At 38.1% G+C, this 12,758-nt stretch overlaps 1 protein-coding gene across 1 annotated transcript; it reads left to right on the forward strand.

Annotated features, from left to right (window-relative positions):
- The first annotated feature begins 29 nt into the window (after positions 1-29).
- LOC135471300 (DNA-directed RNA polymerases I, II, and III subunit RPABC1) lies at positions 30-9,477 on the forward strand. The gene is made up of 8 exons (XM_064750475.1): positions 30-166; positions 988-1,076; positions 1,651-1,712; positions 2,091-2,230; positions 2,849-2,929; positions 4,428-4,486; positions 5,527-5,605; positions 8,953-9,477. Exons 1-8 carry the CDS (start codon positions 110-112, stop codon positions 9,016-9,018), a joined length of 633 nt encoding a protein of 210 aa, XP_064606545.1. The 5' UTR covers positions 30-109; the 3' UTR covers positions 9,019-9,477.
- Positions 9,478-12,758: the final 3,281 nt, after the last annotated feature.

Consider the following 12,758-nt stretch of genomic DNA (forward strand, 5'->3'; position numbering starts at 1 on the left):
GTCCCTTTACACGACTCTTTCTTGTTTTTAGAGGTTTTCGCACGTGTAATTGTGTGTGTGTGTGTGGCCGTAAGAGTGGCGGCTGATCTTAAAGTGATATCGGAGTTAAATGGACGACGAACAAGAAACATATCGATTATGGAGGATCAGAAAAACGATCATGCAGGTATACTCGGAATAAGAAATATCAAGCAAGTGTTCACACTTAATTAAATTATCAATGTTAGCTCTGCGATACAACAACAACATGTCACTGCGAGAGATGAAAGTTGAAATGTACACTACTCTTGTCACTATCCCATCAAGAATACAACATGGGACCAATGTGCTGTTTATTGTACTCACAGTGTTCAGCGTAATGACGGATATATGATCTGCAGTACAAATCTCCGTGCCATGAACTAAATACATCTAACTAAAATACTAGTATCAGAATTGAAAATATCAGTCTTTGTCCATCTTTTTGAAAAGTACAAAGACAAAATACAACCAAATTAAACTCAGTGGTGTAGCTCTCACCTGAATTGTGAGAACTACATTAAGAAAGCGCAAACCACTGAAGATTAAAACTTAATTGTTAATTTTGGAAAATATAGGTTGATTATTTAGAAAGAAATTCGAGACCACACATATTCGGATTAACCATCAAGATGAACTTATTGTACTGCACATGTCCTAACTCCAACTGGATGCACACCAATGGCACCCCTGCTGACCTTTAAAAGTCATTCCCATGCAGAATGTGGATTGAGTTGAAAACTAACTACTTAACTCATTATTCACACCAGCTTATTAGAAATATCACAGTTTTTGTGAACTGCCAGACCTCTGATAGCTACCCTACAATTTGGCTGTAACAGCCAACTGGAATCATGCCACATGTTTGCATCCAACTTCATACACCATAAAAAAGCGGAAATTCGTAGACCTTGCAATTGCAGTTGTAATAATAGTATAATTTCTAATTGATTTTTGTTTGATTTACAGCTGTGTCATGACAGAGGTTACTTAGTGACACAGGATGAATTGGACCAAACCCTGGAAGAGTTCAAAGAACAGTTTGGAGATAAACCAAGGTTAGATATGTCAACAAAAAAAAAAAAAAAAAACACATAATATAGTAGTGATTGATTTCCTTGTTAAATATCTCAAGTTCTTCTATTTCAGTTCATGTGTAATTGATTGAACAAAGTTTTTCATCAGGAGGCTTTTCAAATACCTTGCTTGGTTCATTGATGACTCCATCTCTTCAACCCATAAACATGATGACGTACAATATATTAATGAATAATTGTTTAGTTTTGATTTTAATACCAATCAATAATATTCTGTTTGGAAAGATAAGGCTACTTACTACTACTATTTTATGCTTATGTTTTTTTGATTGGTGTCTCAAACCTAGCTCAAGAATATTTCACTTATAGAACAGCAGGCAGCAATATGGTGTGAGGAAACACAACCAGCCACATGTTGCTTACAGACAATATTATTTCATGACTGCCCAACTAAACGCGATGACAAATATAAGTATATATAAATGAGTTCTTGTGAATCTCAAGAAGCAGAGATATTAATGTTTGCATTTTCTATTTTAATTTGTTGTTTAGTTTGTTGGTAAATTCTAGTAAAAGAGATGTTTGTTATGTGCAGTGAACGGAAGCCTGGAAGAAGTGACCTCATTGTCCTGGTAGCTCACAATGATGACCCAACAGGTTAGTTTTCAAGACTACCTAGGCTGAGTAGCCATTTTGAAACTTGGAAACTTTATCATAGTGGATAGACGAATGTCCAGCCAAAATATTATTGATTGTACACAAAGTAAACAAACTACTAGTGGAAGAAAGACAGTATTTTGACTTTCTGGGAAAACTACATTGCCTTAAGCCTACGTGTAGATGATATACCTGTGTTTATCAGATTTTTTCTGTGAAACCAAAGAACTCTAGAAACATTTGTTTCAAATTTTTTTAGTGACATGTAATTTTATCAACTTGTTTATTTCAATATAAAATGGGTATCGCTGATGCCCACACATGTCTTAGATTATCCGCTACACAGTCATACATTTGTTGTGTGTTTTGCTGTTTTAGATCAGATGTTTGTATTTTTCCCTGAAGAACCAAAAGTTGGAATCAAAACAATAAAAACATACTGCCAGAGAATGCAAGAGGAAAACATCACACGAGCTATCATTGTTGTTCAACAAGGAATGACACCTTCAGCTAAACAGGTGCTCTGTTTTTTAAGAACTTTTTGTCCTAAAATCTACATTTTTGAGTTTATGCACAATTTTGTTTTGAATGATCAATCTAAATTACAGTGATGCCCAGGGCCTTGACTGGGTTTATTCCAACTATGGCCAATCAACTCTTGACAGGATGGAAATCCTGACTCTGGTTTGGCTGCAGTTTTATGTTAGAGTGTATGACCCTCCCGTTTCCTCTGCCTATAAACAAGACTACCAGATGAATACCTGCAAATAGACAATAATTATCTCAGATATACTGCTGGTGTAAGAGAGTGTTATGCAGTTGTGGGATTTCCTTGACTTTCTCATGAGTTGGGAATGATATGCTGAACATGTCACCTAGTTAACCATGGAGAATACAAATGTCACAGCTGAGTGTAGTTTGGGGGTAAACGTCAAGTCAGAGTCTTAGGTTCAAGGCTCATCCATCAAACTCCCCCACACAGAAGTACTGACCCTATGTTTTTAACTTGGTTGGCTGAAACTTTGATCTGGTTTACATTGTGTATGCCTTGTTTAGATGTCATCTGTATGTAACAGATGTGAATATGGACAGAAGTCAAACCCAGCAGCCTCATTTTTTTGTATTTTTTGTTTCAGGCACTGGTGGACATGGCACCCAAATACATTCTTGAACAGTTTTTGGAGGCGGAATTGCTGATTAATATAACAGAGCACATGGTGAGATAAACTTCACTTCAGTCATCATATTTATCATGCTGCCTTATTGGAACACTGTGCCCTACAGTAAGGGCAACAGACATGATTGACACCCCGCCCAGTTCCAGTGTTACCTTTTTAAAACTTATAGAAAATCTAAATCTCCTGAGAAATGAAATTTCCCATTGAAATTTCCCAGCCTGCTGTTTCAAACAAGCTAGTAACAATTTCATCCTACCTGGAGTGAAACTCTTGCCTTCTTTTTTGTTTTGCTTTATTTGAGATAAACCTTGTCCTTCAGCATTTACTAATGTTTTTTTAACTAGGCCTGATTGAATTAGCAAGTCTTATATGACTACCATTGAGTTCGTTCTCCATAATCAAATAGTATTTTTAATGAGATATAGTCCATATTTTTGCAATTTGTGTTTTTTTAGGCCATTTGTTTCCTGCATTGTGCGTTGCAGTTGAAAACCACACTTGGAGATGGAATAATATCGAAATTAGTTGTAAAAGTATAGCAATTGTCTCCTGAGGTCTGTGTTGTGCACATAGATTTATTTATTTATTTATTTGATTGGTGTTTTACGCCTTATTTAAGAATACGGCCGCTCGATTTTAATGGAGTAGATTGTCAGTGAAAGTTTGTAAGGAGCTCACCAAATATTGGTGGCTTACTTCAGGTGCTTTAGTTACCTCCTCCAATAAAACTAAAACCATGCAGGTGAAAATTGTTGAAGACTGCATTAAACAACAATAAAACAAAATAAATAATATTCTAGTAAACACAACTCAAGTACGACTTAGAGCTATATTTTAGGTGTTTATTTATTTTTTTTATGACTGGTAAATTTTACATACCTGTGTAATACCTGTGAAAACAATGTTGTGATGGAAAACAGAAGAAGAGAAACACTGAATAAAGTGGATTTAATGGCCACATCATGAATTAGAAAATGGTGCAGGCCACAAAATTGGAGCTGTTCTCGTTCGCAACGCATTTGACGTTAAAAATACAAACTTCCCCCACCCTGTGCCCGGCTTCTCCTACTGGACGTATACATTGTGGTTACTGTACCACAAGAAACCGAATCATGGAGAACACCGAAAACTTCCTCACTCATTGGTTGAACTGTTGTGTGGCAGAGGCACGTTTGTCGTCAACAACAACAGAACAGTAAAAGGTTTGCGCGTGATATCCATCGGACATTGAATTTATTTATAAAGGAGAAAATGGGAATCAAGAAATAGTGACTGCTCAATCGGGCAGGCTATAACATGCCCACAGTGATTTTTGCCTGCATTGGGCATGCGCGCAGGCATTACTTTACATCACTGCCAAGGCTAGCAATGTTTGAAATTACTAATTTTTTCATCAGACTATCATGTTAAACAGAGATAGAGGTTGTCACCTGGAAAGAGGTCATAAGTATTGTAGCATACAACTTTATAGATGCATAGAGAAGTTCTTTGTGAACACTTAACAGAGCATTTACAGTACTTGTTCTTTTTTTCTCAGCTTGTTCCAGAGCATGTAGTAATGACAGCAGATGAGAAGACAGAGTTATTGTCAAGGTAGTATCCTTTGAAGAGCTTGCATATTTATAACTATCAAGACCTTCTGTCTGCCTTGTTTTGTCATCCCCTGATCAATGTAGTAGGTGGAAGGGATAGGTCATCTTTCGTATCCGTCCTTGTGTCTGATTGACCCTTTTGTTATGGTTATGTTTATTCTAATCTAGATACTCAGCAATGATTGTCAAACTCAATCATGTATACAAATTATGTAAGGAAGGGACCATCTTCCTTCAGTTCAACATAATTGACCCATATTAACTATGCTAAGGAGGATTTTAATTAAAATTGTATTGGGGATTTTTTTCTGATAGAATTAATCTCAGGCTTTGTGCAAACATCACATATCTGTTCTCTGTCCTTTCAAGGGAGACAATTCCTTCTATGTAAATGACAAAGAGTTGTCTACCTTAATATATAAATATCACTCGTCAAGCTGTCATTTCAAGGGAGACAATTCCTTCTATTTAAATGATGAAGAGTTGTCTACCTTCGTACATACTTAAAGGAAAATAAAAATCTTGAACTATCGAAAAAATCAGAATGTTTAGCTCATTTGTACAAAATACAGACATGGCTAATGTGATACCCAAAGCTTTGGTATTCAAAACAACAGTGAAAGTAGTGTTAAAGTAAATGTTAGGTGTTTGATCTTAAAAATTGTTGCATGTATTGAGCTCATGTTTTGCATGTATGTAAAATAACACAAGAGATGGGGGGAAGGAGTGTTCCTTCGTTGATGTCTTACATGCATATTAATTATGGTAAATTAAAGGTGTTGTAAGAAATGTACCCAGCCTTGGGTCGACTAAATTGCTTTCTTAGTCACAAAATGGCAGACAAAATAATATTATTACTAAGTATTCATGTCTGACCCAGCCCTCAAATTATAGTTGAAAATATGCATGAAATGGCTTATTAACTGAATTAAAAACAGAGCTTTGTCTACATTTACCAAGAAAAAGTGTTGAACAATGCCTTGTGTAAGACATGTTTTTATGCACTCCACTTTGCCATATAACTTTCCCTTAACTTAAGCTCAGCAAATTGAAAGAATCACAACTACCCAGAATTCAGCAAGGCGATCCCGTTGCCAGGTATTTTGGACTCAAAAGAGGACAGGTGAGTAGATAAGTGTACGAGTATGAAAAGAGAAACGCTATGTTCTGTCATGTGCAGTTTTTACCCCTCAGCCAAGCATTGGCCATGGGGTATTGTCGTTGCGGCAGGCACCTGACTGTCCATCCATCCATCCACTTTCATGTAAACGCTCTGTATGTAACACTTAAATTCTAATTTACCAAATATGTGTACTAGATGTACAAAACCTGGAAATGAGCCCCATTAATTAACCTATGTTTTTTAGAAGGTGAACAAGGTTACTGAAGTGAAATGGCTTGTGATTCTTGTAAACATAATGTCTTTTAAAGGTATGGAACAAAAATCATGAAACATTTGTTACGTATACCTCATGATTGAGTCTAAACACATTATGTTGTAAATAGTTAAAATAAAGGGAAATGCTGCCAAAAGGAATTCAGAAGTTTTGAGTTGGTTCAGCTAAACATAAAATTGTGTCGCATTTGACTCCTTGGGCCTATATGTTCTCAGTTAAGAAAATTAGAAGATGAAATCCGTCACTGATTTAAACTGTCCACACAACAAGATAACATGCAAATTAGGCAGCACAAAGATTCCCATTATTTCAGCGTTTCTATCGATTATGTATTGTGAAGTATTCATAATTCCCAACAACCTGTACCGCAGAAGTGATGTTACATGGTAGGATCCATGATTACAAACAACACCGTTTCTGATGTTTGAGGTCGTCTTCCCATTCAAGGGGAGAAAAAGGTCAGTCTTGGGCCATGTTTCTTAAATATTGCAACTTGAGTGAGTTGATGGTCGAAAAGAATCACCACATAAAACTTAGCATTCCATTGTCCACTTCAACTCAGATACATGTCGTGTACTCCTGGAAGTTTTATCGTATGTATATGAGGTTTAGAATAGATGCATCTAGCCTTGGAGAAGAGCGCTGTGGATTATTTGTGATCAAGGTGTTTTCAAGGTGATTGAGTTTGCTAAAGCGCAATGGCATGTGGTGCTTATAAATATGATATCTTTTAAAGGCTCTGAACAATGTCAGTAGAACTGATGTCACATCATACACTAGAGAAGTACCCTATAGTTTTCTTTGATCTTCACCTATTTTTCCAAGGTCATTGATCTTACGGTCTCAAAACATTTAAAGCCAGGGTGGCCATATTCATGTCACAGATACACCTACCGGTATAAAATTGCCTGATTGATTTTCTCTGACCTTGACCCTGTCTTTGAAGCGTATTTTTCCTACCACAAGGCTATCTGGATTTGCTGTTAATTTTTTCGTGCGATGTGATTCGCACGGTATTCTTCCTGGCTTAGCTTTCTGAGGAACAGATCATTACTCTTCCATTCGTTAAGCTGGAATTCAGTCCTTTCCAGTGTGCTACCCTCATTATGTCAAGGAAGTTTGCTATAAAAATATGATTCCTTTAATCTTGCAGTAATTTTGTCTTCATGTCACCGAGTTTTGTGAATAATAAAGACCATATTGTTACAATTATCTCATATGCACCTGATGCATTGGCAGCAAACCAGATTTCACTAACTGCCATTTTCACCATGAATTAGACACACTCGGCATTGTCCAGGAAAAAATAAACTTGTGGAATTCTTAGATTAAAACCAAGAATATTTACACCATTAGATTGGCGACTGACAACTTGTTTGTGATTCTGAACTTTAAAATGTGTGTGTATAATGAGCAGAAGGAATAATAATCAACTATTGTCAAAAAAAGGAAATAACCCTAATTTTGGGAAAATGAGCAGAGTTCACCTTAGAGATGTAGTCACATGATTCGAAATGACAGATTGCGAAGTTCTGATGCTGTTTTACATTTGTGTTAATTGTTACATTACATTCTTTGTTATTACGGACCGGCTCGGATAGCACAGTTGGTAGAGCGTCTGCTTCGGGACCGGTAGATCCAGGATCAATCCTTGATCGAGTCACACCTAAGACTTTAAAAGAGGAAGTTGTAACTTCCTCGCTTGGCGTTCAGCATGAAGGGGATAGTGCAACGACTGGTTGACCCGTATCAGTATAATGGCTAGGGCGGGGCGGCTTACTTGTCTTCGGTAAGTCGTCTCAGTGAAGCAGCACTAAATAAAATAGCGGTAGAAATCAGTCCTGCAACAAGGAGGCACATTACACGTACATGCACTCTAAGGATTCCTTCGTCGTCATATGACTGAAAAATTGTTGAGTACGACATTAAACCCCAAGCACTCACTCACTCACTCACTTTGTTATTACGGCATAATGAGGTGATATGAATTCAGAATTACTTAAAGATCATGGGGCACATGTTTTTGTGGTGTACAACTTTGGCATTTGAGGACAGCGCAAGCGACAAGGCTGAGTTCCAGGTTAGTAACTGTAACGATTCAGAGCGGTTAATGCGGAAGTTAAGCTGGGAACATGACCAACTGTTCTCAGAGCTAAAATAGTTGCCACCAGTTTAAGTTTTAGAGCTGCTTTGCCTATCTTTTAAAATGGCAATACTGTATTTCACCTAAAGTATAGTGCTTTTTGTGTCAAAAGTGACACATTTTGTTGATTCTGACTGATTCACCCACCTTATAGTGCCACTGAAGAGTTTATTATTAAGTTGGATTAATTTCTTATAAAACTTATGTGTTTGCATCAACAGTATCAGTTTAAGGATAATTGCTTCATTTCCTGTTTCATTGGTTTTCTCTCAGCCGGTTAGCGCGCTAGCACACCGTAATGACCCTGGAGTCTCTCACCAATGCGGTCGCTGTGAGTTCAGGTCCACCTCATCCTGGCGTCCTCTCCGGCCGTACGTAGGATGGTCTGCTAGCAACCTGCGAATGGTCGTGGGTTTCACCTGGGCTCTGCCCGGTTTCCTTCCTCCATAATGCTGGCCACCGTCATATAAGTGAAATATTCTTGAGTACTGCGTAAAACACCAATCAAATAAATAAATAAATAAATCATTTAAATCAAATAAATAAATTATTTATCTGCTTTTGCATTCCGTTTTCTTTATTCTATATACGACCAAATCTAATGATCAGCAGATTGACCCTGCAGTACATAGCAGAGGGACGCCACTGTGTTCTTGTAACATTATATGATATACTGAAATTTATAATATTTTATCTAAATGTAAATGATGCCTTTAACATCAATTCCTGAGTACTATATTATATACCTACAAGTACCAAGTAAGTCAAAAAATGGAGCATTCCCTACCTGATAAAGAGGTTTGAAGAACATTTGCTAATACTTCGTTGTGAGTCACTGGTGCTCAAAGTGAACAAGAACTTGGAGCATTTGTGGAGATAACTAATGCAGATCATGAAATGTTGATCTAACTGTTTTCTTTTTTTTTCCAGGTAGTCAAAATCATCAGGCCCAGTGAAACAGCAGGAAGATATGTCAGTTACAGATTGGTTGTTTGAAATTGATTGCGTATGTGACTATCTCATAAACTAGTTCTCACATAAAAAAGTGTTGATCTAAAATTCATCTGTGGCTGTCAGATTTCTCAGGTACCTGGAAAAGGATGGTTGTTTACACTGGACAGGCTGGTTCTACCCATCGAGAATCCTAATATGCTCTTATATATGTGAAAAATTTTGAGTGCACACAGTGTTTAACATGTCAAATGAAGAAATAAATAGGCTTAGAATAACAAACTGTCAGAACAGGGGCCATATGTATATAGTAAAACACTGGCCACATTTAGAAAGCTTGTAATGCATTCATTTCATTTATGTTCAACTCATTCTCAACTTAAAATGGGTAATTTTTTCTTTGTTTCATATTACCTGGTGCAGATTTTTGTATCATATTTATGTATGTAATGAAATACAGTATTGTTTATCAAAAGAAGTTCTTTTGCCAGGTCTTGTCCTTGTCAACTGAAAGGCATCCATAATTAAAACATCGACTTTAAAAGCTGTTTATTCAAGTTAATTGAACAAATATATAAATTCCTCCTAATATATAAATGCTATCTGCAAATGACATTTTCTTTTCATCCTAGATATTATTGTGTATGTTTTTTTTCCTGATGTGCTTGATTGGTGACGTCTATATTATTTCTACTTCGGTGTGTTTAGTTCCACAAAACCTTGTACTGCATCGTATTACGTGATGTGAAAGAGGTATTCTACCAATAGAATAGTACTGGAGCCTAGGTTGAGAATACAATCAATATTGGCATCAGATCAATGAACTGTGACAGGATCTTCATTTCCATAGGTATTCCGGTAACTACGTGGTTTTTAATATATTGAAAAGTGTTGAAAAGTCTTGCACAAAAAAAAACATTACAATAACCGCAACATGCTGCAAATTACTGCTTCTTTGCAGTTAATCGGGGCCCACGTTAAGTACAGACAGCGCCATATCGCTATATCTGTGTACGGGTATCTGCTTGTCACAGCTAAAAACCTTTGACCTAAAGTCAACCTTGGATTAAAGTGTAAATATTGGACAAAATATAAAACTACTTGTGGGCAGGAAAATGAAGTCCTCTGCTTTTGCATTCCATAGGCTGATGACATTTTGACACTTGTAAGAACGACAAGTACATCGCCGACTACGTCTTTCCTTGTTTTACTTGATCAACATATGACCAATGATGTCGCAGGCTCGAATCTGGCTCTTGTCTTGTTCCGCTGCGGCCTAATATACAGTTGATGAAGTGTAGTGATTTACTCGAGCCGGGTAGTGTGGTTTTCTCCACCAGTATACATTAGCGCTCCATTTTTAGCAGGGTTTTTTTTGTGGGTGCCTACTTTAAAGCATAACTACACGCATGAATAACACGCACCACGGCGGTACACTAGACAATTACATTTTAGAAAATATATATTCGCCTACATGTATATTGAATGTTCGTGAAAAATGTTCGTGTCATGTTAAAATAATGCTACTTTATAGCAACATCATATCAGTGTTTTTGAGCTGATTAGTCGGAAAGTTTTGACTTTAATCGTTATGTTGATGTCCACTTTGACAATGCTCACATTTCAGACACGATTTGCGTGGTGAACTATACTTGTAATAGTTAATGTTTTTTTTAATGCTTATAACTCGAAAATATGTTAACTGGAAGTCATTTGTTTGGTAATACTTGCAGAATCTAAGTTCCCCGTTTTGCTTCTTAAATGACGTCATTTTCTTGAAAAGCACCACATGATATGTTAAGTGGGATAAAGAGTAGACAAAATGTCAGAAAGACTTGCTATGTACACAGAGAACAAACTTAGTTATTTCTGCTTTGAAGCGATGCTAATATAATGGACATTTTCCGCGTTTCATCTTTTTCTTATCGGTACCGGTACTAGAGAATCTCTGAAATTTAGGCGCCATTGGTCGTTGGGAAAACTATGGAATGCAGCAATTGAGTTTTCGGCAGGCGAAAAAAGTTACGTCGACCTATACATCACACAATATGGGGAAATTTGTTGGGAAATTTAGTGTCAAAATGACCGAAATTTGAACTTTGTATTCATCGCTCTATATAGCACATACATAAATATTGTATATAATCTACTCGTTGGACACTCCACCTTTCGTCCATACACATTTCGGCATGCGACATGGCTACATTTTCACTTTGCCAGGTGATGTTCCTTTTGTGCCACGCTGTCGCGTGCCAAAAACCAGTAAAACCACGATTGAAAACACTTTGTAATATGTTCCAATTCATGTACAACGGTTATATCAACTGGGTCTCCTTGCAAGTGTCCTGGATTTACTTCATCGAGATGTTCTAAAATCCTCTGAAGATTTTCATGTACAAGCTGCCTTGCTGTCAGGATTTATAATCCTAACAATGACCTGTGCTTTGTGTGTGTTGCATATTGTCTAATTCCCTCATTTCATCTGCAGTTGATGATGATAGTTTGTTTGCTGGGTGGATTATGGAGGCGCGTGTCAGAGTAGCTCCCACGCCCCCCGCGGGCGTAGGGTGGAAGGGCTATGGGGGTGGGGACACGTCGTCTTGTACAGGCTGCGGGCCTGAATGTGACAGAGGACTAGGGAAAATCGATGCTAAGGTTGAGCCTTGCACCACATGTGGTGGCAAATGGGTTGTCCGCGGTAGATAACTCGTGGGATTTCTATGTGCAGTGTCCTTGCTGCAACTCAATACATCACTTTAGCCCATAGCCTGTGTCGACACGATCGTAGGACAAACGGGACCACGGCGATCCTTCGGCAATTTTCTCGGCATGGTCCCACGGCCTGTTTTGTCACAGAAGGCATGAGCGGAGTCCGCGAATTAAACCAGTATGCCATCAATCAGGCTCGGGGTAATTCCCTTGTACAGCTATAGAATTCAGGGACGTGAAAGACAAAGGGGAACAGAGAGAAACACCAAACGCGTACGGGACTTCGACATTCGAGCAAGGGGCGACCGAGAAATGAAAAGTAGATAGTGTAAAGAACTCTGTACTTGGTATAAGCTGAAGTGTGACATGTTTGGCGCAAACCATCAATAAGGAAGAAATAGTATTGTCCGAATTCAAGTATAGTTATATAGGGGGAGGGTTTTAAACTATAATGAAGACCGCAAGGCGACATCTGGCAAAAAATGGTATGCCTTTATTGTGCTGTTGCAGAAGTTCTAGATGCAGCCATACATGCATGCACACTTATTCTGCAGTAATGATCAACGACATAGTCACCAGGTTTTCTGGTTGGAGCCCCTACAGCCCGTGCTCCGTATGAGGTCGGCAAATAACGGGTCAGCCACGGTCTGCCCATTTGTTCGATTGCGCTCTTGGCCGTCGTTTAGCCTGTCACGGCTTTCTGTTGGGGTATCCGGTAATCTTCTCTAAAATGAGGACATACACGTCGCTGCAGCTTCCAGTTGTCGCACAGCGAAATCGTTTGTCTCCACAGCTAGAAATTAAAGACTCGTAGCGTCACTGGCGTGCCGTGCCATTCCCGGCTTGTAAACGTATAGGACAGAGCCCGGGCTTCCCAACTGAGCTTAACACATAACGAGTCCGGCTGTACAAATGATTGGCTTTACGGAGCAGATTTAGATCAACAGAGTTCGGTTTCCGTCGTCTTGGTACTACCCAATCCGATTTTGTCTGATAATGATCTTTCCACCTTAATGACAAAGCTGCAATTATTTTACGCTGTCCTCGTTGACGCGCTCATGATTGTATTGCATGGA

The sequence above is a fragment of the Liolophura sinensis genome, chromosome 7, assembly GCF_032854445.1.
Source record: "Liolophura sinensis isolate JHLJ2023 chromosome 7, CUHK_Ljap_v2, whole genome shotgun sequence".
In the NCBI taxonomy this organism is placed as follows: Eukaryota; Metazoa; Mollusca; class Polyplacophora; order Chitonida; family Chitonidae; genus Liolophura; species Liolophura sinensis.

What these genes read in the sequence shown, in the direction of transcription:
- LOC135471300 (XM_064750475.1), top strand. Translation starts at nt 110, where the DNA reads ATGGACGACGAACAAGAAACATATCGATTATGGAGGATCAGAAAAACG. An exon ending in TCAGAAAAACGATCATGCAG is followed by an intron (nt 167 to 987) that starts GTATACTCGGAA and finishes TTTGATTTACAG; the next exon opens with CTGTGTCATGACAGAGGTTA. An exon ending in ACAGAGTTATTGTCAAGGTA is followed by an intron (nt 4,487 to 5,526) that starts GTATCCTTTGAA and finishes ACTTAAGCTCAG; the next exon opens with CAAATTGAAAGAATCACAAC.